At 36.2% G+C, this 26,207-nt stretch overlaps 3 protein-coding genes and 1 non-coding gene across 4 annotated transcripts; 3 read left to right on the forward strand and 1 right to left on the reverse strand.

The window, feature by feature from the left end:
• Nucleotides 1–1,472: 1,472 nt before the first annotated feature.
• On the forward strand, nucleotides 1,473–2,815 carry LOC121268280. The gene is made up of 2 exons (XM_041172472.1): nucleotides 1,473–1,899; nucleotides 2,017–2,815. Exon 2 carries the CDS (start codon nucleotides 2,074–2,076, stop codon nucleotides 2,704–2,706), a length of 633 nt encoding a protein of 210 aa, XP_041028406.1. The 5' UTR covers nucleotides 1,473–1,899; nucleotides 2,017–2,073; the 3' UTR covers nucleotides 2,707–2,815.
• Nucleotides 2,816–14,718: 11,903 nt separating this feature from the next.
• On the forward strand, nucleotides 14,719–16,358 carry LOC121268268 (1-aminocyclopropane-1-carboxylate oxidase-like). The gene is made up of 4 exons (XM_041172455.1): nucleotides 14,719–14,884; nucleotides 14,990–15,216; nucleotides 15,310–15,643; nucleotides 15,809–16,358. Exons 1-4 carry the CDS (start codon nucleotides 14,780–14,782, stop codon nucleotides 16,097–16,099), a joined length of 957 nt encoding a protein of 318 aa, XP_041028389.1. The 5' UTR covers nucleotides 14,719–14,779; the 3' UTR covers nucleotides 16,100–16,358.
• A 1,202-nt stretch (nucleotides 16,359–17,560) lies between these two features.
• On the reverse strand, nucleotides 17,561–21,320 carry LOC121268234 (protein CLMP1-like). Its single transcript, XM_041172406.1, is given in 2 exon segments — nucleotides 17,561–19,653; nucleotides 19,656–21,320. Coding segments are annotated over 2 exon segments (2,313 nt in total). The 5' UTR covers nucleotides 20,254–21,320; the 3' UTR covers nucleotides 17,561–17,938.
• LOC121268691 lies at nucleotides 21,044–21,177 on the forward strand. The gene has a single exon (XR_005941207.1). It is a non-coding gene; the product is annotated as a small nucleolar RNA snoR111 (small nucleolar RNA).
• Nucleotides 21,321–26,207: the final 4,887 nt, after the last annotated feature.

Consider the following 26,207-nt stretch of genomic DNA (forward strand, 5'->3'; position numbering starts at 1 on the left):
ATTACGGACGTAGGATTAGTATGATGATGACAAAAATTGCCTAATTTATTTAGATTAGATTTTAATCAATCTAGAATATTTAAGAGGGTCCAGTTATATTATATGCTACCTAGCTAGTGATCATGAAATTGAAGGGAAAGTTTGTTAATAATCACTAAATGACAGTTTGATCATCATCATTTCCAATTCCCTTTCAGACAAAAGGCCCTAATTGGGGCGGTACAAACAATATTATTTGGTCATGCATGCAATAATGCTGAAATGCGAAATTTCCCTGATTTTTTCCTCAATCAGTGCACTAAGTTTCGCTTCAAGATGGGTACGACAATAACAAGATAATTAAATCCACGTGTTAGGTGGCATTAAATTGGATTAACATTTTGGGTAATTTTCTATGCACATATGATGTGAATCTCATTATAATTAATCTTATGTCTAACTCTCGGAAAATTACAAACTAGCGCATTACATGATAGGTAACATTTTTAATTGTCGCAACGTATGTTTTACTTAATATATGTCACATCAATTTACGGTGAACTTAATCAAGTATATATGTACATTTTGTGTCGGTCAAGTATCTACGAGAGTATCAAACTAATTTCACACGAGAATATACATTTTACCACATCAATCCAACTATTAGAGAAAGTGATATTACAAAATCTCTAAAAGCTAATTTCCATTATCAAACATTCAAACTAGATGCATGTCCGCCTAAAACTGTACAACCACTTGTTGACTTTGAAGAATTCATGTATAAATATAGGAATAAGCAAAAGCCAGGTAAATAATATGCTTTTTGTAAAATTAGCTTGTCTAAACCAACGAGAATAGATGGATTTAATTATTTGTGTTAATGTACAATATGTTCTGTTTGGATGTTGAGTTGAATTAAATTTTTTATAAATAGTAATGAATTGAGATGGTAAAGTAAGATTTGTGGAATCCACTTAAGATAAGTTTAAATGTATTTAAATATTAAAATAAGTTTATATATATATTTATAATAAATTAAAAAAGATTAGATCTTATATGTAAAATAATTTTAAGTTGAAATGAATTTAATAATTTAAAAATGATATGTTTAGACGTCCAAGTTCCATCTTAATTAATTGAATTAAAATATAAAGCTAATATTTCAACTCAAAATTTCTGGTTTGATATTATTTGAAAATTGATTTATCTTAAAATTTAAATGAATAGAAAAAGAAACTAATTATTTAATTATTACAGTAAAGTGATATGTCAAATCAATATTAAACTATGTCCAGATCAAGCTCATGACCGTAAAATACCGAGCGACAATAAAAGAAGATAAAGAAAGGAAAAACGGAAGATCGCCAGTCAATGCAGTATTTTGATTCCCCACTTGAACTGATCACAAGTGCCACGTGGCAATATCTCGGGGCTTCCGCCGGCTTCAATGGCTTTTGAGTTCGTTTTCGTTTGGGTGCCGGCATTGGCATTTGGCAAACACCATGTCCAAGGAACAATTAAAAACTCGAAGTTGCTGATAATACTTCATTAATATTAAAAACATCAAATTCTGCCACAAACAAAAGAAAGTAAACAAAAAATTAAGGAAAAAAATTCCTTCCGTTACTCTGTAAAGTACCCTATAATTCATCTCCTTTTTGTTCTCTTCTTCTCCTTCTGCTCTGTCCTCCTCGCTTTCTCGTAACTTTAAAATTCCTATCCTTTTCAAAGACGGAGCTGGCTATGACCTACAGTCCATACCCAGTATTTATTAACCTCTCTACTTTTCGAATTCCCCTATTTGGTTTCGTTACTTTCGCTTATCTTTTTTAAATAGAGAGGTGGAGGTTTGCCGGTTCTTGAAGAAACTCACGGGATTTCCATGGACATGCCCACCTTTTCTCACTCTGATCCAAACCCGTAGGTCTTCTTAACCATTCTAACAAACCTTTCGCTCCGCTCTGTGTGTGTGTTTGCATTTGTTTTTTTCCCTTCTGGGTTTGCGTGAAAATGAGTCAACTCGGTGTGATGTTGCAGGAATCGCTGCTGAGAGAGAGAGAAACGAGGACAATTCTGTGTTTTCTAAGGGAGCAAATGGACGGTGTGGATGGAGCGAGGAGGCGGAGGAGTCTGAAGGAACGGCTGGGATTGAGGGGGATAGGTTGCTGTGGATCCACCTGGGGTTTCGGGGCAACGACAATGAGAGACGACGAGGATGAAGAAGGTCAACGACAAGAGGAGGAGGATGTAGTCTATGTGATCCGGGATCCGCCGGAGAATAATTCGGATCCGGGTTGCGTGGCCCCGGTTATTTCTGGTTCGGGTATGAACTTAGCGGCAGCGTTGGCGGCAGAGCGACACTTCCGGGCGTCGCACGAACCGGAGGGAGGGACTGCGACAGTAGCGGGACCCACCGTTAATAACGTCATAAGTGCCGAAACTGTACTTCCCGCACCGGCAACCCCGTCGAGGGTGTCGTTGATGAGACTGCTCGAGGAAACAACGGACGGTGGAGATGGGGAGGCGGGGGAGAAAGAGAGAGAGAAAGGAGGAGGGGCGGTGGGGAGTGATTCAGTGTGCTGCGTGTGCATGGTGAGGAAGAAAGGCGCAGCGTTCATCCCATGTGGGCACACTTTTTGCAGGGTGTGTACGAGGGAGTTGTGGCTGAACCGAGGATCTTGTCCGCTCTGCAACCGTTCGATCCTCGAGATCCTCGACATCTTCTAAGATCATCAGCTGTGAAACCTCGAAATTTACGAGAGGTTTTATTTTCCCAGAGGAATTCAAATATATTTACGTGTTATATGAATATCAATGAATTTATTGTTACTTTACTGCTCTATTTCTTTAATTTTCTCGTTGTGTACAATATTATGGGGAAAAAAATCTCATTTTTGTGGTCAGGAATCATTATCATTCTATTAAATTATTATATATAAAGAATAATACTGAGAGTATATCTATACAAAAATTATATTATCAAGTCGATATATAATGTATATGTAATAAAATATTTATGAAAAATATTCTAGCCATTATGAGATTACACAAAAGTAATTATACAAACTGACGTGACTTTATGTGGTTCGTTAGATTATAAAGTTACTTTTATTGTAAAGTAAATTTGATATATCAAATGAAATCATGTTAGTTTATGAAATTGTTTTTATATAATTCATTTCTGAATATAGCTGTACTCTAATTTTATTTGAAAAATAAATTTAAAAATTTGAATCTTACAAATCAAATCTAATAATTAAGTGATGTAGATGATATGTTTTAAAACCGACTTGAGAATATAATAACTCTAAAATAAGCATAGAAAACAAACTAAAGTTTGTTGAATAATATCTTAATGCACCGCTTTGAGCAAGAATTATTTGCCATATTATACATTAAAATTTAAAAGAAAAAAAAATATTATCAAGTCAGTATATAGAGAACATAATCCACGTATAAATAGGTATTTTCCAAAAATTTGTTTATCGGTAGCTTTCGAAAGCTAATAGGATAAATGACTCCAAGTCAGGGGATTGACTATTGAGGGTTTCAAGCATAGAGATGTCTTGAAATTCATTGCTCGAATTGTAGAAAACTGGGATATGGATTTGTGAGAGAGGGCCCGGTGCCACGTGCTTGGGTATGCGTCCGAGATCACTTGTCCCTCTCATACCTAAATTTTCTACATTTTGGGGAGAGGATTTCAGGATCACGACCCCAAATGGATAGAGTCCCCTCTGATAGAATTAGTCCGAAAGGTACTTTTTTGGGGCTTAACATATCCGCTACTCTTAATTGGCTCGTTACTAAAGAACTGGGCCGATATTTGAGCTGGAAGTGAGTCTAACCTATGATGAAGTTCAGCCTGGATTTATCTGGGATTTCCTAGTTTGGGATCAATATGTTGCTAATGTCTATGTACAAATTAATTTCGTGTATTTCTTTTTAAAATAATAGAGTTCACAATTAAAAAAAAAAGACTTTTTCATTTGAGTCTCAGATTTATTCATTTTTTTCAAAGAGATTCTATGAGACTTCTCACTTTAATACTACAAATATCATTTCCCTTAATATATCTTCAGCCTAGGAGACCTTGATCATTATTGCATCTCTACAATTTCATTGGGCTTCTTAAGATTTCGTTTGGAGCCTTTTTATGGGCTACGAAAAAGTGTCCCTACAACTTAACATGTTTGATTCTTCTGGTTTGGTTACACAGTTTAAATCATCTCATCTCATCTTATATAATTATTATAATTTTTTTACATTCATATACAAAATATAATAAATAATTTAATCTTTTTAAATCATAAAATAAAATTATATTAAAAAATTATATTCTAACAATATTTTATTTAATTTTTAATTTTTATCTCTTCTTATTATTACTATATGGAAAATGAAACAGATGAGAGAATAGTTTTCATCACACAAGAATTTGGGGGGCATATGATTGAGAGTGAGTTTGAAATGGATGTTTTATCGCTACGTGGAAGGTGTCAGTATCATCAATACAACCACACATGATAAGCTCTCAAAGGACACCTCATCAGAGAACGTGCCAATCCAGAATGTTCAAAAATAAATTTCTGTTATACATGTGTAATGCCTCTATTTGTAGCGATGGAATCTGTTACAAAAGAATATTATATTTTTAGTTATAAATATCATCTTGTACCGAATACAATATCAATGAAGAAAACAAAATAATTTCATTTCATTATCTCTGCATATACTTTGTTTCTATTATGGTAATCAGAGCTTTCTAGGACTCACGTCCATCTTCTTGGGTTTTCAGCTCTCAAGCTATTTACGCTTGTTTCCATGGCTGGAATACCTGAAGTAAATTCTGTCGCACAACTCCCTTCAAACCAACCTTCCAATATTGCTCCTTCCTCCAACTTCTCTACAAACTTGATCATTGTCAAACTAAACAATGAAAATTATCTTCTGTGGAAGGCACAAATCATGCCTCACCTTAGAGGACAGAACTTATATGGATATGTTGATGGAACCATCGTTCCCCCCCATCTGTGATGAAAATTCCAAACTGCGTTTCTAGCTTGGCAACAACAGGATCAAGCTATCATGAGTATCCTTATTTCATCTCTTTTTGAACCTTAAATTGCACATGTTCTCGGGACATCTTCTTCTCGTGAAATATGGGATATCCTCAATGAACTATTTGCGGCAAAATCACAAGCTCGTATCATGTAAGTTCAGCTGCAGTTCATTACTCTTAAAAAGGGTTCAGATTCTATAATAGAATATTATAGACGTGCAAGGCTCCTCCAAGACACTCTTGCTATGGCAAGATTATTTCCAGCGATTCATTCCAGCGATAAAAGTTCGCCGGCATTGAGTAATACTCAATGCCGACGATCATAACATCGATGAGAATAACTCAATAACGGCGATTCTAAAATCGCCGTGAATTAGCGTTTCGTTTTCAAAATTGATTGGCGGCGATTTTGAACTCGTCGCTATTGATGTTTTACTAGCGATTTTAACATCGCTGCAATTGAGTTGTTGGTTTGGAGAACTCTTTTGCAATGCTCATAAAATCGCTGGCAATAACTCAATCACGACGATTATAAAATCGCCATTATTGAGTTTCATTTTCAAACTTGATTGGCGGCGATTTTGAACTCGCTGGTATTGATGTTTTACCAGCGACTTTAACATCACTACAATTGAATTGTTGGTTTGGGGTACTCTTTTCCAACGCTCATTAAATCGCTGGGAATAGCGTTTCATTGGAAACTTATTATGCGGCGATTGTTAAATCGCCGCCACTGAATATTTACCAGCGATTTTCATATCGCTGCAACTGACTTGTTGTGTTTGGGAACTCAGTTGCAGCGATCATAAAGTTGCCGTAATTAGTGTTTCGTTTGAAAATTAACTTAGTTAGGTTTGATTAATTTAGAAATAATTAGATATATCTCAATATCTATATATATATAATATCATTTTTTAAATCACATCTTAATATAAGAGTCATTCTTTTCTTGATCATGGCTTGCATTAAGACTACATGCACTCACACTACAAGAAAAAAGAGTTTTTCCAACACTTAAGAGGTACATGCAGTCTGTTGTGGGCTAAAGGGGGCTTTTTCTATATACATGAAGGTTGCATTTGCCCAAGATGATTAATGTAAAGGCAGGCCCTGACTAGCTAAAATCCAATTCAGTGAGCACTTAAAAATGAATTGAATTTTTCAATCTATCATGATCCTTTTTTTATCAGTTCAGGAGAACTGGAAACATGATCATCAATCCACTAAAATTTTTGGAGTCATACTTGGGGAAGACATACTTCTGAAAAATTTCCTCAAGTCTTTAGTGTTTTCCTCAGAGAAGTCTTTTTGTGTTAGCCCCACAAAAAGACACACACACACACACAATATATATGTATGCCAACTTATCCCAAAATTAAAATTGTTTCTTGGATGTCTTCAGAACTTTGGAAATTCTAGGGTTTGAATCTCTTGGTGATTGCACCAGGGAATAGTCCCAAATACAGATGGAATTCAAGTTACCGAAACACAGAACATTAATTTCCATACTGTGTTATCAGAACAGATACACTCCAAAAACAATTAGGACTAGAAACCTAAGATTATCTATAATTTAGTAAAAACTAATTACTATAAGATGTATTGGCAAAAAATATATTTTTTACAGGGTCAAAAAATGTTCGAGCCACGAACATTGAATGTGGACCACAAAATGCAAATATACATGCAAAATTTGTGCAAAAAAAGGGGTAGATTTCACAACTGCACAGCTAGAAATTAGTCTACAAACAAAAAGCTTTTAATTTTGTAAAGAAACACGCGCACAAAATCGATTCATTAAAAATATACTTTTGAGTTGTAGCCATACCTGTGGTGACAGAAGGACCCACGCTATCCCTCAACTGAATCTTGACCAACCTCAGTTGGAAGCAACTGTCCCAAATCCCACATATTCAAAGAGACGAATCGCACGGCACAGTATGGCTTCGGAGATTCTGTCTCGACCGTAGCTTCCGCGGGAGGAAAATGTGGTAAAGGAAAAACCTTTGGGTGGTCGCACGAAAATGGAGATGAAATCATTCGGCGGACGTGGGTGGAGAAGCAACTGAGCACAAGTGGAAAGGCAAAAATGGAGACAAAATGGGGAAGAACAGAGAGAAGTGGAGGGGGAAAGAAATCGGGGGGAAAAAGCTACTCTACTACGGCATTCTTTTTGCAGCAATATAAAAATTGCCAGAAATGTCCTTTTTTCTTGTAGTGCTTGCACTGAAATTAAATACCGACGTTTAAGACTGATCAAAGCAAGATATATGTATGAATGGGTACTGTAAAACTGATATAAACAACTTCAAAAGTTGCCATCATCGGTGTAAACGAGCCAAATTCGAGTGAGTAGTACTGGGAGATTAAGCCTCGTAATTCGTTTAATTTTTATTTGAATGAGTCGAACTTTTTATCATGTTGGGTTTATGTATAGGAACAACTCATTTATTATTCGAACGAGTACTTCTCATTAATTAATTCATGACGAGCTGCTTCATTTATATAAAATAAGTTATTTATACTGAAAATTATACAAATCTTGACAAACAAGCATTGACCTATGTATAGTACGTATTAGGAATATGATTTTATATATACATATATCAATAATTTGATCCATAATGATTCAAGTAATATGTATACTATTAGGAATATGATTTTCTCTATAATCTCTTTAAATATTCTAATTATTCTCATTAGAAATATAGATCAGATTATAATGTTATGAAAAGTAATAAATATCAAGTCGAGCAGTAGTGCTTATACGAATTATATATATCGTTTAATAACTGATCATAATTTGGTCATGTTCACAAATAGCTTATAATATAATAAATGAATCGAATTGAGTTCAAATTTGACCGATTCTATCTCGATTGGCTTTATCGAGTAGCTTACAATAATTTACCTCATCCTTATGATCAAAGACTGGGTCCATTACAATTCTACAAGATTGCAATTTTCTTTTCTTTTCTTTTTCAATGTTCTTTTAACAAGAGCAAAGTCCGATCTAGAATATGTGGCATGATGATCCGTTCTTTGCAGCTACAAATATATGGCTAGCTGTGGCTTTAAGTTTTAGCTGGCTGGAATGCTAGCTTAGAGTTCTTCATAGTTTTGCTTGTAGTCTTGTAGATTACATATTATGCTGCCAACTTAACTTGTACAGAAATTGTACTGTTTTGTATAAGGAGAATGTACATGCATCGACGTGACTTTCCATTAGTGAGTAACTTTATGACGTACGTTCATATATATATATATATATATATATATATTTACACACTTCAGCTTCATATTGATCAGTCTCCCATAACGTACATGCACATGCATGTTGGGTGCATGGATCCCCCACATTATATGATCCAATCTCAATCTGGCTCGTACTTTCACGTTCAATCATCTTTGACCTGTTCTTTATCTATATAATCTTTCTGAACTACTAAAGCTAGCGTTCGTTTAATGCTAGCTAGCTATACTTTCTAAATTGGTGCTAAATTCTAATAGAATATTAATGTTATACCTTGTACTCCTATCACATTTTCATCCTATTATATAAGATTATATATCATATTTATTATTATTAGATGATAAATAATTATCTAATAAAATATATTCATTCAATAGTGATATATAGTTATATCTTACATAGTAGGATAAGAGTAGGGTGCCGCATAGTGTATTATAATATAAAATTTTCTATTCTAATAATAGTATACGCTTTTTCTCCCTCTCGAAAGGAACTATCGTTCTAATTAATTAGATCATCGTGAAACATTCTCGATTAACTCAATCCATTCAAAAGGAAAATCTAATTAGGGTTGGTGCCAAAAATCACATCCCATGTTTTAAGTAACATTAATTGGAGTTTTCTGTACGTAGTACGTACTTAAAAGACTCCATGCATGACTCATGATGAGTACTTCGCCTTTTGGTTTAATCAAGCAGCTAGAACTATATATCTTTCTATTCCATGTTTTTTTTTTTTTTTTTTTTTATCTAGTTTCTCTTATTAATTTTAGAGAAATACTTTAGTTACAAAGAGATTATATAAAAGTAAAGACACAACTAATGTAATTTGATATGGTACGTCGGATTGTAAAGTTATTTTAATTGTAAAATAGATATAATAAATTATATAAAGTCATATCAGTTTGTAAATTTATTTTTGTATAATCTATTTACGTCTGTAGCACTCTCTTAATCTTATGATTTTGTAGCACGTAACTAGCTATTTAGGGTTCTTTGCTGCATCTACTCATGAGACAGCTCTTACCTATATATGAAAGGTTTCATGATGAATTGTTAACAATGCATCATGAATTTCTATATATAACATAATAATGGTCCAAATAATGGATGTTGGTCTTTTGTAGAGTTTGATTTTGCTTGTAAGTGACCCGGTGATGACCCGACTGCCCGAAAAGAATTAATTGGGGATCGACGAAGCACCGGGGAAACTTTTTGAACCGTTTTTACTCAAGGTCCGACCTGCTGTGTGCATGGGCATATATAATATATATATATACTCTTTTTCTGGATTAGGGTTTATTGGTCTTTTGTTTTTTTCTCTTGTAGAGCCGTCTCTGTATCTCAATTAGAAATAGTAAAATCTTTGCAGCATTGCGGATATAAGCATGCATATTGCTGAACCACGTTTGCTGATGTGATTGTGATTTCTGATTCCATTTTCCTTTTTTCTCTTATCGTTCACAACAATGGACATATAGAAATAGAGCCGAAAGAGATGACTGAAGTGGGATCCATATATTAATGGACCACTTGTGATACACGCAACATTGCATGTGAAGTATGAATCAAACAGGAAAGTCTCTTTTCTGGTAATCAAACACCAGTTCAGTAGGACTTCTCCATATATATATTGTGATAATAATGGAATGTCCTACATCCTAGCTAGTGCATGCAACTTTGCTAGTGCTGCATCTTTGTGTAACTGCTACTTGAAAGAAATATAAAGTTTTCAACGGTGAACGCGCGATTTATATAAAGACCGCACCACTAAAAAAAATGAGGAGAATATGAAAGCTGCTTTATCATTAATTGCATGCATGCATGAGCTGAGAAGCATCAGAAACCTTGCATTATTAGGATACTGGCGATAATGAAAGAGCTAGAGATCAACACCCGCAAAAGGCAAGAAAAGATAAATTCTTAGAACCTGGAACTTGATCCAAAACCAACATATACATATATATATATATATATATATATATATATATATATATATAATATCTAGACACGACGTTGTGTCCCTATTCCACATGCAGCTAGCATTGTGTTAATTGCGTGCACAAAAAAAGAAAGGGACTCGATCGAGGCTCGAGCTGTAAAACAAGCTTGGGGGATCGAAAGACTTGCAGTACTGCAAATGTCAGATGAATGTAATTAATTTGGGTTAAATTCCCAAGCTAAAGCAGACGTTTTTTTTTAGAGGTTTTTAATCTTTGTTTTCCGTTTTTGAAAGAGGTTTCAAAGAATCTTGACAACACATACAAGTAATTCTACGTATAATCGTAAATACGTAAATATCGCATAATCACTTTGAAAAGAGTGATATTCACTATTAAAAAAATAATTTTTTTTATGTAGATCTCATGTTTTATTTATTTTTTTTAAGATACGAAAGTTACATAATCTATGATTGTAAATATATTTTCTAACAGAAAGGCAAGGAAAGTAATCAAACATGAAGGATTTGGCCATACTGGGCGAGCCATGTATTACAGCACCAAGATCTCACAATTTCAGCAATCCCACCAAATCAGTCATTTGGCAGTTACATAATTTTTGTACGTACAGCTAAATTATCTTTCTTTCCATGTATAAATCATCTACTCATGTGTATATATATATATATATATATGTATATGTGTGTGTATGAGATCAATGAAAAATATACGGAAATTATTCTTCAATTTATTTCTTAACACCATGCACCTGATCAGTCCACGACTAGGATTGCATCGAACGTGCATGGGTACCGTCACGGCCATGTATTTGTAGCCACATGCAACCGCCCAAATTAATGCGTGATTAAATTCACGTAAATTCCAGCCAAGAAAGTTTATGATCAGCTTACAACCAAATAACAGCGTTATAAAACTTAATTCGCAAGCTCAAGGCAGGCAACCATTCATGATCAGCAAGCTAGCTACCTGATGAAATTAACATTAATTAATATCTCTTCACGACGTAAGCTAGAATTAATAGTAATCAAACTAATTGATTGATCAATAAAATTTTGTTGATGGATCCTAGCTAGCTAGTTTACTACTTATCATCTATTATTGATTTAGAAATTACATATATATATATATATATATATATCCCTAGTACCGCTGAATTTAAAACAATATAGATTATTCTAGAAAATCATGTAGAGAATAATCTTCTTTATCTAAAGAAATTATTATATGATCTAGCTAGAAGTAGGTTTGAGAAATGTTATTTTTTATTACAGATTTTATAATCTTCAGTCATACAATTTGATACGTCGTCGTTCTTTTATATATTTTTCATCATTTTAATTTGTTGAATTATAAAACTACTTAAAATGCACAATAGCAACTATTGTAATGGGAGAGAACAAAAATAGGATCATGGAGATCACAACATTGCTGATCATAGGCCTTTTCTAGTAAGTTTTGAGGGTATTAATTGTTTTAAATTCTAGGAAAATCAAAGCGAGCAGCAGTAGGTAGTACTTATCAAATAGCACTAGCATCGTGCCAATTAAAGACTACACAATTGCATGCATGCGACTGAAGATTTCTCTTAATTTTTATTTGGAATTATACGACGGAATATATATATTCCCGTCGACTCAAAACCCTATAGCTAGCTTTCTCTCACTTTTTTTTTTTTTTTTTTGTGAGCCCATAGCTTTCGATCGATCTCTCAATTGAAACTTAATGCCCATTGTTAAGAGTAACAAGCAAAAGCAAATTAAGCATAAAACCATTGGTCAGGAAATCAAAATTAAGCCCCTAATTTATATGCAGCCTGGCCTAGTTCATGTGCAAATGGCAGTCACTTTAGCATTATTCCATGCATGGAATCCACCCTAGTTGGGTGCTACGAAATGAAACAAAACTGGTCCATGCATGACTTTAATCTTCATCTTTTTTAAGCAATATCTTGAACTTACGACGGCAGGGATCAGAAGAGAATACCTCACAACAGTTTTTTTGTTCTTTTTTCTCATGATCAGTTTCATGATATCTATCTAAAATATTATACAACTTATGTTGGAGGGAATAACAGATCGGCACGAGGATATATAGATCCAGAGACAGTTTGGAGGCAGTTGCACACAACGAAATATATGCTTATTGTATATATTCCTTCTTTTTTCATTTCAAGTACCGATCATCGACGACACAGATATCATGCATCTTAGTTGAGCAAGCTCCAAACAAGTGAAAAGGAAAAATGGCTGGCTCACTGGAAAAGGTCGCAGCCAACTGTGGCGTCATGATCAGTCAAGTCTCAAGAAAGGAAGGAGTTGAAGAACCACCCAAGTGGGGTCCCACCCTCCACCAAACGCGCGCCACAAGCAAAGATCATGACGACAAACCCTGATCAATGTACAAAAAAGGGTGGGGGTCCAACAGGACAGTGCTCACATACATGCTCCACGAGTCCTGTTTCATGATCTTTTACCTAAATTTGGATGCAAAATACTTTTTATATATATAGATAGATGGGCTTCTGAGGGAGCCCTAAAGGGTGCTTCTCTCTTTCTTTATTCTTTCCTTTTTCCCACTCTGCTTTTTGTTCAAACGACAAATGCTTGAACAAACCCAAGTGTTTGATTGAAAGGACCAATTATTGCAGCTTGCCTCGTCTTGTCCCGTCGATCTGAAAACGTAGTTCAATTCTGCAAGCAAAGGAGCCTTTCCCAGCCCCAAGAGTTAAACGCAAAGATACCAATAATTTATTGCAGATTTATTGCACGAGTTGAAGTACATATTTTTGGGGTGTTTTTTTCTTTCTTTCAATTATTTGAGCACTGTTTGATTAAAAATGTCATATAATTAACGAAACAATTAAATGTGCTTTGCCATGTGCTCAGCCTCTGTTTCTGCTTTTTTATTTTTTATTTTTTTGACTTTTTTTGTTCAATCTAATATAGAATCATATATTTCTTGTCCTGTATTCTCAAGAAATTGGTTTGAAAACAAATAAAAACAAAAATCATATAACAACGATTCTCAATATAAAGCTCATGATGAAGACTCTTTATAGATGTGAAAGAAAATTTTTACTTTATAATGTCCGAATATATAGTTTTTTGACATAGAAATGTAACGATATGCTTAGAATTCATTTTAAGTCATATATAATTAAATTATCGGTTTTTTTTTTTAAAGTTCAGAATAACTTTTATTAATTTATTTTCATACTCTTTCATCTTCAGTTTTTTAGTGGGTTTGGTTGTATCCTTTTTAAAAAATAATATACAAAATTCCCATCTCGTTGATGTTTTTTAAAAAAGTTTTAAAATTATTATTTACACTTAAATTTAAGAGAAGTAAGATAACCTCCCAAATTACCCAGAAAAGCTATCCCGAATTATGTTTAGAAATAGATAAAAATATATAGTTATCAAAACAGTAATTCTAGGACTATTCATCAGGGCCGAGTTTTTTCCTGTTCCGATTCGGAATCCGGTTCCGGGTTCCAGTTTAGAACAAATCCAGGCCAGAACTTGGGTTGTAAAATCCAGGTACACTCGGTCCAGGTATCGGATTGTAAACCCGGAACCCGAATTTTTTTTTTTTTTTAGTTGAAATGTTTTGATGTTTCTTTAAAATCTGTATTAATAATGCAGAATCCTTGTAATTGGGCATAAAATTAAAAAAGCAAAGAAAACAGGGTCTCTAAAATTCAATAGCTTATGGATACGTGTCCCTTTTACAAGTTCTGCTTGCATTAATGTCTCCTACTTCCTGTAGAATCCTACAAGATTTTCCACATTCTGTAATAAATTAACGTCCAAATTGCATTATTAATACATATTTTAAAGAAATATCAAAATATTCAAATTGAAAAAAATAAAAAAAATAAAATAAAAAACAGAGTATTGGGTTGTACAATCCGGAATCATTCCGGTTTCGGCCCGGGTCTGATCTGAACTAACCCAGTCTGGATATATCCAGGTTCTCTGGTCGAAACCCGAATGAACAGTCTTAAATAATTTGGCAGATGAATTTCTTGATCCAGTTTATTATAAGGTAATTTTTTCACATCTAAATATCATATGAAGGTGGTAAGAAAAAAAAATAAAAAATACTATCTATACTTATAATTTTAGGCACATAATCATATGTGCGGAAGTGACAATTAATGAAATGATGAAAAGTTTGAAACTCAAATTAAAAGAAAAAAAATGATTAAATGTTTTGGATATCCAATATATATGGTATTGTGTATAAAGTTGGAATTCAAGTCGAGAACGTCGTTTTTTTCTTCTTTTTATACGATTTTTAGTCTTCAAAGCTTTATAATTTAATGCCGATAAATTAGAACTTTTGTTTTCTTCTACGTGGGAGGTTTTTGAAGGGGGAGTACTACTTGTAGGTCCTCACCACTTAAATCTATTTTTACTTCTCTGCCACACCTCTAGCGCCTATAAATTGCCAACCTCACCACCCTACTTCAATACAAGACCAAAAGGGTGCGAAGATAAGATCAGGAAGAAGAAAAGAGAGAATGGAGACTTTCCCAGTTATTGACATGGAGAAGCTTAATGGTGGAGAGAGAGGAGCGACCATGGATTTGATAAAAGATGCCTGTGAGAATTGGGGCTTCTTTGAGGTACAAGAATTGTTGAAACAATGAAAAACTACAATTTGCTAGTGTTGTTTGAAGCAATTATATGCACAATCTTTGCTAACTTCTGTGTTTGTTTTTTCCTTAAAGTTGGTGAATCATGGGATTTCCCATGATTTGATGGACACTGTAGAGAAGCTGACAAAAGATCATTACAGAAAGTGTATGGAGAAAAGGTTCAAGGAAATGGTGGAAAGTCGGGGTCTGGACGCTGCTCATTCCGAAATCAATGATATGGACTGGGAAAGCACCTTCTTCTTGCGCCACCTTCCTGTCTCGAACATATCAGAAATCCCAGATCTTGATGAAGATTACAGGTTAAAACCACAGCTTATTTTTTCTCAAAGTAGCTACCACTTTTGTGCTACTTAGTAATAATTTCAACTGCTTTTTTCTGTGACCAAGTTCAGGAAGGCAATGAAGGAATTTGTAGTGGATTTAGAGAAATTAGCCGAGCAACTCTTGGACTTGCTGTGTGAGAATCTTGGGCTGGAGAAAGGATACCTGAAGAATGCCTTCTATGGATCAAAAGGCCCAACTTTTGGCACAAAGGTCAGCAATTACCCTCCTTGTCCCAAACCAGAGCTAATCAAGGGCCTCCGGGCGCACACAGATGCCGGTGGCATCATCCTTCTCTTCCAAGATGACAAGGTCAGTGGGCTGCAGCTTCTCAAGGATGGTAAATGGGTGGATGTGCCCCCAATGCGCCACTCCATTGTGATCAACATTGGCGACCAGCTTGAGGTATATATACAACGATATATACATACTAACTTTCAAGATTCAAGGACCATTTTCATCTTCATCTACAATAGCCTGCGTGTTCTGTTCCCTTTTAATAACTCCAAGTGATGTTGGAATCTAACAAAGACAATTCAGTTGCCATATTTAATAATTCCCTTTGTGCAGGTTATTACCAATGGCAAATATAAGAGTGTATTGCACCGTGTGATTGCACAACCGGATGGTAACAGAATGTCAATAGCATCATTCTACAACCCGGGCAGCAATGCTGTTATCTATCCAGCGCCGACATTGGTGGAGAAAGAAGCAGAGAAAAGCCAAGTGTATCCAAAGTTTGTGTTCGAAGACTACATGAAACTGTATGCAGGAGTGAAGTTCTTGGCCAAGGAACCAAGGTTCGAAGCCATGAAGGCAGTGGAATCCACTGTTAATTTGGCTTCTATTGCCACTGTCTGAGCTCTCCCATGACAGAAAGCAAAAATGGTTATATGTTGTTTCTCAGTTTCTGTGGATAAGCATAGTCTTAGCAATGAGTCTTGTCGTTTCTTTGTTGAGTCCTCATGATTATGTTTTTAGGTGTGCTCTGTCTGGCTCATGGTCAAGCTTTATGGTTCTCCCAATAGTTCCTGTCGTGTGATGTATGTATGTTTGTATGTCCTGTTGCTGTCGAAGCTGTACTGTTTAGAAAGTGATAAAAACGTATCCATTTAGATAAGGAACTCTCAAAATTCAGAACATATTTTTTGGAATCCAAATCAGACTCGATCTGTTTCGAAAGAAACGTGTAAATTAAATATTACAGACCAGAAGTTACTAGTAAGACCATCTATTAAAGGGTAAAACTGCTGCCAAGCTTAAAGCTGTGCCTGGATGGCATAAGATGCAACTACGTTAACTGATTCTATTTTTCTTGCAAGAAGATGGAAATATTGAGTTCAAAGAATCTCTGCTCTAGAAAAACAGATGAAAAAGTTGAGACAGTTTTTAAACCTCTTTTTATCTTTGATATCCCCTTAAATGTGTTTTTCTTGTTAAGATCTTGGAGGAATGCTGTTTTTATCTTAAATTTTATCATTCTAATTGCTTTGACTGATGTGTCACGTTTAAAGTAGCTTTTCGTTCAAATATAACACATAAAGCCACTAAAAATGTATTACGTCAGCGAGTTTGACTAAAGATGATAAAACCAGGATGAAGAATAATTTGACTAAAGCACATGCAAGGCCAAACTCCGGAAAGATGCGGCATCTAAAGCAATGTTACTGCATCATTGGAGGCATAAAAATTGGTTACAATTTTGAGCTCAGCTCTCAAGCCAGCTTTATTACTTTGCCGAGCTGAGCCCTCAACTCGAATACAGCTCTAAATTTACAGTCCTTTCCAAGTATTGGATTAGTTGGGAATACAACATGCACGAGCAGGGGAAAAAAAATTGAAGTTAGGAATTGGAAAGTAAGACTTGTTGAACAGAGGAAAACCAGAGACTCCAAAACACTGTGCCAGAACCATATGATTGGAAAATACTTGAAACTAGTGAGCACTAAAAACAGCTTTAAAGTATGCTACTTCTTTCTTCCATCTCCAACAATTCGGAGACAGACGTGTTCTGAGGCAGGGAAACAAATTCCTAGAGCAAAGTGGAATCATGTTATTGAGGCTCTATCTATTCTATTTCCTAAAAAGAAATAATCATCTCAACCAACTAAAACATGGCATGCTGAACATGAATTCCTCATCATGTTTCAAAGAACTGGCCCCAAGCCATAACTGGTGGGCAGAAAAAAGTATTCCAAATGAATATGACATGACTGATCAAATAGGTGTAGATAACTGTAAAAAGGAATACATGCAGATTGACAAGTTGCGTTTACAACGTCTCCAGAATTAGTCACCATAAAAAAAAGGAATACACGTAGATTGCAAGGTAATAGTGAAAATATCATTAACATTGGCAATTTTAAGAACAAGGCTAGCCTATGTCTTATCATTCCCAATCACACGTAATAATGTATCACACTTCAAATGGCTTATTATATCAACTACTTAAATGACATTCTCTTGAAATGTGCTACATTGCCAACTGCTACTGGGGATGTCAATGATTAGGCTGAAAATGAGAATTAAGTTCAATCAGTTATGCCTGTATATTTTCCAGAATTCCACCATTTTTATGAGAAAAAACATTTCCTTTCTCCAGTTTATGCTCATGATTGAATCGAGAAAATTAGAAGGTAGGCTCTGATGCAGATAGATAACATCACTCCACAATTATCAAAAAACAAAAACCACTACATATCACTTGGTCGATACTTCATCGGCTACATCATTCTTAGCTTCACCAGCCACATCAGTATCTGACTTTGGAACCCTTTTAACATCTCCTTCCACTGCATCTCCATTAGAGCAGTGGTTCTTCAGAACCATCGAAATGTCAGTCTCAGACGCTCCAGCAAGCTTAAAGCGCTCAACAGCAGCATCCAGGTTTTTCTCCCAACCAACCAGTCCCAATTTGCATTCAACTTGGGATCGCTCAAAAAGCATGTTACCCCAGAAGAGATGTATCTGTGATCTCATCACAGCTGCTTGTTCTGCTGCTTCATCTGCTGAAATTTCGCTCTGACTGCCAAGGCTAGAGGGCTCACCTTCATTATTACCAGTTTGTTTCTTTCTTCTTTTCAATAACTCTTCCTTCTTAATCGCACTTGGATCTTTTAACTCATTTGCCCTCTGCTCCTCCAGCTTCTCCCACATCTCAGTCGCAGCCTTCATCTTTTCCTCCGCGCTCTCATAAAGTTTTAGAGTTTCAATAGAGTCCCAGCTTGAGAGATCTATATTCTTAGCAAGTGCAAATGACCAATGAAGCTTGGCCATTTCAAATTGCTGCTGCCCCAGAGCAAGCAAACCCTCATAAAAGTCTGGTTTGATCACGAGTGCCTCCTCATACTTCTCTCTGGCCAGAGAATATCTTTCCCTAACCCAGTCATAAGCGGCTTGAAGCTGTGCAGCCACCACCTCCTTTCCAGCAGATTCATCCAAGGGAATGCGTTTCCTTGCTGCACACATATGAACATTTCCCCAGTTGAAGAATGCCAAAGCAGCCACCTCTTGAAACTTAGCACCCGCCTTGTCAAAGAGACCTTGGGCTTCTTCACTTGTCACTGTCTCCTCAAGTGCCTCGGAACAAAGCTCCATCCCAAGCTCATGTAAGTCTATATGAGCATCTGGGTCAATACCAACATGAGTGCGAAAAAGCTGAGCAAATTCAAACAGCCAATCATCCATCTCCACTTCCTTGCATGCAGGATCTTCTGCTCCTGGTTTCTCCTTCTGAGATTCTTTCTCTGTCTTATCAATTCCCACATCAGCAGGCTCCAAAACAGATTCACCAAGTGACGAATTGGAGCCAATTTCATCTCCCTTGTTTCCCTCACTCTCCATATCCTTCTCCTCTTCTTCCAATATAGGAGGCTCTTGCTCAGGGCTCACCTCCACAATATGCAGTCTCAGTACCCCAATAGTGTCTGTCTTATCTGTTTCCAGATCCTTTAGTATGAGGCTATCCACATAAGACTCTGCCAATCTGAGTTCCCCTGAACAGGTTATGGTCACCAAATCACCATCATTGTCCTTGTATTTGATCAAAACTGACTTTGATGATGAAAACCTTTTGCTCACGATGTCTCTTAACACTTTGAAACTGCATTTTATTGGCATCTGGGCAAGCCTTATGTCATGATCATAAACAAGCTTCAATGGCCTCCATTGGATTGCAGCCTCTGGAGCCTGCCCATGCAATGAGACTAATGTGGTAGATGGCTGTTCCTTCTGATTATTCTTGCTTGGATTAGCAGGTTTTGAAGTACCACTCGAAGGCTTCAAAACAAGTTTTGGCAATTGTGCTTTAGACTCAGGACCATTTTCAGAGGGTAGAACCGCTTGGGGCTTCTCTGGCTTATTATTAGGTGATAATACTAATCCCCCTGCTGCAGTATTTGCCTTCTTTGGTACTGGCGGGCAGGTAAACAAGGTCCTAATCCAGCAATTGGTGCACCACGAACTGCAGAAGCACCAAGGGCAGCAGGGGATGGGCGGCTCTGGAGGTCCTGCTGGGCCTCCGGGCGAGGACCCAATGCCGTCCTCAACCGCCGGGAAATTTCCAACGCATCCCCATGATTGGGGTCAGCCCCCAACAACACCTGAACATCCTGCATCGCCATTTCATACTTCCCTATTGCCTCGAACGCCCGAGCCCTCCGAAGGAGAGCCCGGAAAAACCGGGGCTGGACCTGAAGAGCCATAGTACACTCAGCAATCACAGTTTCATAGTCTATGGGCTTCATTTGCATCAAACAAGCCGCTCTATTGCTATGAAACACAGCTCGGTCTGGGTGGGTTTTTGGAGTAACTCTGAGAGCATTATCATACTGCTCAAGAGCGCCAGCATAGTCCTTATTTTGAAACCTCTTGTTCCCTTCTTCTTTGAGCTCATGGGCTCTTGTTAAAAATACCGAAGAGTCCAAATCAACAACACCATTAGCTTTTGGAGTAGAATTATCACCTGTTACTTGGTTTGCACCACCCTTCTTCTTCCTACCCCCCGACTTACCCATATAAAATTATAAATCTCTCTCTCTCTCTCTCTCTCGCGAGTATTGCTATCAACGAGATATAAAGCAGCAAGCTTGCAATAGTTGCAAAAAGAATTTATGTTAATGAATAAAGAGAGAAAGGGCACTTACAAATACAAAGGTGAAGCACAAAATTTGAAGCTTTCTGTGAAGATTTTATTAGTGCGTGGAGTCCCAAAAGAGTCCCAGAAGATGGGTTGGGAGAAGATGGACTCACCGAGTATTTGAAGAAATGTTTAGGAGCTCAATGTGCGAGACAAAGATGGGAATGGAAGACGGAGGTTTTGAAAAGTAATCGGGATGAAACCCTAGATGGTAGGATCAGAATCCTATTGGATTTTGATGGTCGGAGACTCGGAGCTGGAGAGTGGAGCCTACATCTTGATAGTCATCCTCAACCGTTAGATTTGCAGAGCACATGGTCTCCTCATAGTCATCCTTATATTCGATTTTTTCCCATTCTGCAGGGGCACCGGATCGTCCAAGGGAATCACGGCGCCTATAAATTGACGCGTTGCAGTAAAGGGCATTATAGTATTTTGGGTACTGAATGAATGGTGGCTAGGGTTTCGAATTGAGATCTGGAAGCGGAGGAAAGGGTCGGCCTCTCCATATATATAAGGCCTCATTAGCAAAGAGTTGTGCGCTTCCGTTCTTCTCTACAGCCGATTGAAATGTAAGGGGTTGAGGGATCTCTTAACCTTGTCTGATAATCGCTCATATTTGGGATTTTCCTTTGTTTTTCTTTTCAAATCAAAGCCTCTGTTCGGTTCAACAGAAAGGGGAGACATCTCTGTGTCTCCTGCGTTCAGAAGAATATTGAGGTATAGCAAAAAATAAATGGCCGAGATATCGTTTCGGTCGTCATCTTTATTTATTGGCGATTCGATTGTTGCTCGTCCACATTTGTTACTTTCATTGTTTTGTTTTATCCTTATCTTTTAAAGAAATCAGAATCTGAAAGCTTTTAAGAATGACTGAAAGAGAGAGTTCAAATGTTCAGAAGAAAGCAATCTTTTCTCTTCACCCTGCGCCATCGGAGATCATATATCGTGGCGGATGTATGCATCTCAGATGCGGTCTTTTTTCTTTCTGTTTTAATCTTTCTCTCTTTTTTTCTACCTCTGAGTAGTTCTGCGTTAATCTGTTGGTAGATTATACATTCTGCAACGAGTGTTTTCAACAAAAACAGGATTTTCTTTGCGTCTGATATTTGTGCTTGAAAACAATAGAAAGAAAAAAAGGGAGATACTTTTTTCAACTTGGCTGGGGTCTTGGAAATTAATTAGTGGAGACCCATATCATGTTCATTTCATCCAAAAGCGTTCATACAGAGAAAAATGGATATGATTTTCCATGAAATAAGGATATTAATAAGAGCATTGACTTGATCGAAACCATCTTCAAAATTTGTACTTCTCTATCTGTAACCCCGGAAGAACTATATTTATCAAAATAATAATATAATATTTTTTTAATAATAATATATATATATATATTTTTTTTCCATATTAATCATCAAAGATTATACGAACTGATTAATTTTTTGCTGGCCTGGAATTAGATTGGAGCATTGGATTTTTTAGCTAATAATATTAAATTTAATTAGGTTATTATTTAAAGAACAAACTATTATAGGAAAGAAATTGGTTTAGTTTTTATAATAAAATATTAGTTTTGATGATGAATAGTAAATTTGAAAATGTACTTAAAATTAGTGTAGCTCAAAGTTTAAATCTTTGTATTTTGATGAAGGTAATGTAAATGATTTTATCTATATTTGTTTAAATTTTGAAAATACATTAACTTTTGATGGACCAATTCCAGCTAAGTTATAGTCGGAAAGGATTAAGATAAAAACAACAAACTGAAATTGATTATTTTATGTAATCCACTGCTTCAACTTTGGATCGTGCTATCAACACAATCAGTGGGCACTCTTCAAGCTTTATTCTTTTGTGAATAAGAGCATTGGTTTCATTAAAGTCATCTTTAAATTTTGATAAAAAATACATATTTTTTATAAATTTAAAACTTCCTTAGTTATAACTATACATTATATTAATCATTAAATTTATTAAAATAATAATATAATATTATTTTTTTAATAATAATATATATTTTTTTTCATATTTTACAATTACACTAATTATATATTAATTAATAATTTAAGTTGATTCTTACGTTATTATTATAAGAATGTCTTTATTTGTACGAAATTGAAGAATATTCATATAGATTTTAGCCTATGGTATTAGAAACATAGCCTATGGAATACTGCTGTTGACCTCACAAAATCTTCAAATTCCTGTCCTAGGCAAACCCATTACTCCACTTTGTAGACCTCGTGCTTCCCTCCTGTACAACACAAGGGAAAATACAGGAGGAAAATGACTATGCCATCGTCAAAGTGTCAACTACCACTGCGATTATCGCTATCCATTAGGATTGTTCATCCGGATTCCAATCCAGAAACTCGGGTATACCCGGATCTGGATCCGGGTTTCAAACTCGAGCCGGATTGATCCGGGTCAGACCCAGATTGGAACCAGAGTAAATCCAGGTTTTTCAAAACCCGGATTTTTTTTTTTTTTTTTTTTAACCTCGACCATTAATGGCTTTTAAGGAGAGAATACAACACCAGCCTGTTTCCATTGTGAAAAATATTATCCTAAACACAATTCTAGCAATTAACATTGAACTTTCCAAAAACTATGGGTCTAAGCTCTATGCTCAACATATGATCCAAAGAGTCCTGAAGTTCCAAGAACTGTGATCTGCAAAAAAAAAAAAAAAAAAAAAAACAGAAAACAATTTTTGTTAGGATTAATCCACATCACCAGGAAAACACTTGATTTTTGCCCATAATGAATGAGATAAATATTTGTTAACGAGAATATACATTCATTGCACGTAGGATATTTCAAGTGCCACATCATAAAGATTCTGAACGAGAAACTTCAGGGCTTATGCATAATTTATTCCACGGGTAATAATTTTCTCAGATAAGGGGAAGGGGATGTTTAGAGGTTAAGTTATAATCAAAAATAAAATATCATCTATGATATATTTTCTTGGCAACCAATCAACTTATGAAAGGAGTTAGAGTTCAATCCCAACCAATTTAGAGTAAGTAAGGTTGGCAAAAGGCAGCAAAACTAAGAACAAAATAGAAGCAATGAATTTTTTTTTTTCATCAGCCTAATATATATAGTATGTAGTATGTTTATATACGCCTAATGAACTGACAAGAATTCATTTGGTTGATAGAAGCTGGCATAAGCTGTGCAACTTGTATTAGAAAAACAACCCAAATAAATATAGCATATATTTCCTGCACAATGGCACAAGGGAACATAGCCAACAAGGATATATGACACCATATAAGCAAAAAGAGGAGAAAATGGTCATCCTCCAGTACCTAATTCATTATTCCCCAATCAGACAGCTCTCTATAACCCAGAAAAGCATGATCTCTGTACAACATCTATAACCCAGAAAAGCACCACACCAGCTATCCCATTACAAGGTGAACACGGCCAGGTTCAGGTAGATTATCTAATTCCAGACCGATAGACATTATTCTACAAGACACACAAGAGGTATCTCAGATGGATGGACTTTATAAAAACAACAAAGATTTTTATTCAAATACCACTTCCAAGATTTTATATAATTCCTAATGTATAAGTAATCTTACTAATTATATAATTAAAAAGTTACTAATTAATTAAAAAGTTACTTGAGGCTATATATATAAATATATATATACACATTCTCTTCAAGCTGAAAATGCTTTAAATTACTTTTCTCTTCAACTAATTTTCAAGAGGGAGCCTAGAGAAAACTTCTTGCAATGTGCTAGTTATACCACCCAGAAACTCTGATAATTGGAAGGCATTGGATTATTTTAGGTAGCATTCATAATTTACAAGCCCATGGAATTTATTAATTATAGGATTTGAAAACCCACATGTGAGACAATGTTAGGATTTAACAGTTTATAAATCAACCCAAACTCAGATCAAGCCGAGTCCTAGACTAACGATTGTGAACAACAATTTTTATCTTGCAGCTACCAGATCATATATAAGCAGAAATGATACTTTTCTCCCTTGGAAAGCCAACCCCAGAAATCCAATGAAGAGTGAGAGAGACAAACTCACGGGGTCACGATGGAGGCAGGGACTTAAGGAAAGGCCGACGGCGACGGAGATGCGGCGGCGGCGGAGATGCGGCGGCGGCAATGGGGTCACGGCGAGGAGGCACGGACGGATTTAGGGTTTCTTTACGCTGCGTAACGAGAGAGAGAGAGAGAAAGACAGACTCGGGGGGGGGGGGGGGTTCGTTTTGGAATCGTAAAAGGACCTGGGTACCGAGTTTAAAACCCGATACCCGGGTTTGTAACCCGTATCCGGGCCGGATAGGTCCGGATTTTCCAACCCGGGTTCCGGCCCGGATTTAATCCGGGTCGGAACCCGGAACCGGATCCCGGTTTTCCGGGTTCCGGACCGGACCTGGAAAAAACCCGGCCCAGTTGAACAGTCTTACTACCCATTACGAAGTGATCAACCCAAGTGGCCATAGCTCCACTGCTACTAGCTAAAAAAACCTCACTACACAACTCTATATTCCTACTTGTCAGATTAAATCAAGCAAGATCAGATCATGCATGAGCATCTATTCTTGCTTGACAAAATGAAAAGCAGAACTAGAGCACTAATAAAATGTAAACAACACAGCATCGTAATGAAACCGACAATAGCTAGGTTATATAAGCTACCACAGCTTAAACACTCAAGGATAAATTTACACCATGGTTCTAGTTTAGCTGCAATAATCATCTTCAATTTAGTATGGCCCCATATCAAGCATTCCTTTAAATGACCTGGAAGACCAAAGGGAATGCTTGTGAAATTTTCTCAAACTCTGTCATTACTGGTTTGAGAACTACTCTCGAATTTTATGAAGGCCAAGCTCCTCATGGGTGTAAAACTGACTGGGTGATGCACAAGTACAGGATATTGCAGAGAGAACCATGTGTCCACATATGCATCTTATGAACCTAAAATATTAATGTTGAACCACGTAAATCCCAGTAAACAGATGCATAGGATCTTATTATCTATTTGCACAAACTTGTATATTTTTTAACATATGCTAAGGAGCTATTTTATTGGTTTTATCGTTTCCTGGGTATTTTATCAGGATTCTGGTTTCTGGTTTCTGGTTTCTAGGATAAATTGAGGTCGCGATGAGGCAATTGGAAACCCCATCATTTTGCTAATGCCAACCCCAAAAAAAGGATATGAAGAGACATACAAGAAAATGAATCCAGTGAAATAAAATGAAGAACTATTGAAGAGGAAATTAAAAACTGTGCTACTGCTAGCAGACGAAGTGTAAGGTTTACACGACAAAAATCCCTAACAAATACCATATAGAATAATACTACCAGCCATGCCCACCAGCAATGCTCTCACAACGGATAAACAGAAATAAATTTCCCATAACAATAGAGAACAAATTGTTCTGAAAAGAAGTAGACTAAAAGGGCTTTGCTTAGACTTCAAAAAAAAAAAAAAAAAAAAAAAAAACAAAAGCTTTCGTTAAGATTTGGGACTTACTCGAGGTGGGTGAGCTTGGAGACGCTTGAGGCTCGATACAAAGAAAAAGAAAACCAAATGTGAGGGAACAAAACGCAGAGAGAATGAAAGACAGAGAGAGATGATGGCAAACTGCGGGCGTTCCGTAGCTTGAAGTTCCAGTCGTTCGTGATCTGCAAAAGCCCCTAATGAGCTTGAAGTTACATTTATTGATTTAGGGTTGCAGGAGAAAAGAAAGGAGACGAACCTACAGAGAAGAAGGTCGCGCGACCCAAGCCAGAGCACCATTCATGAAGCCCGATTCTGCAATGCGAAAACGAGAGGAAGAGA

The sequence above is a fragment of the Juglans microcarpa x Juglans regia genome, chromosome 5S (assembly GCF_004785595.1).
Source record: "Juglans microcarpa x Juglans regia isolate MS1-56 chromosome 5S, Jm3101_v1.0, whole genome shotgun sequence".
NCBI classification, from domain to species: Eukaryota; Viridiplantae; Streptophyta; class Magnoliopsida; order Fagales; family Juglandaceae; genus Juglans; species Juglans microcarpa x Juglans regia.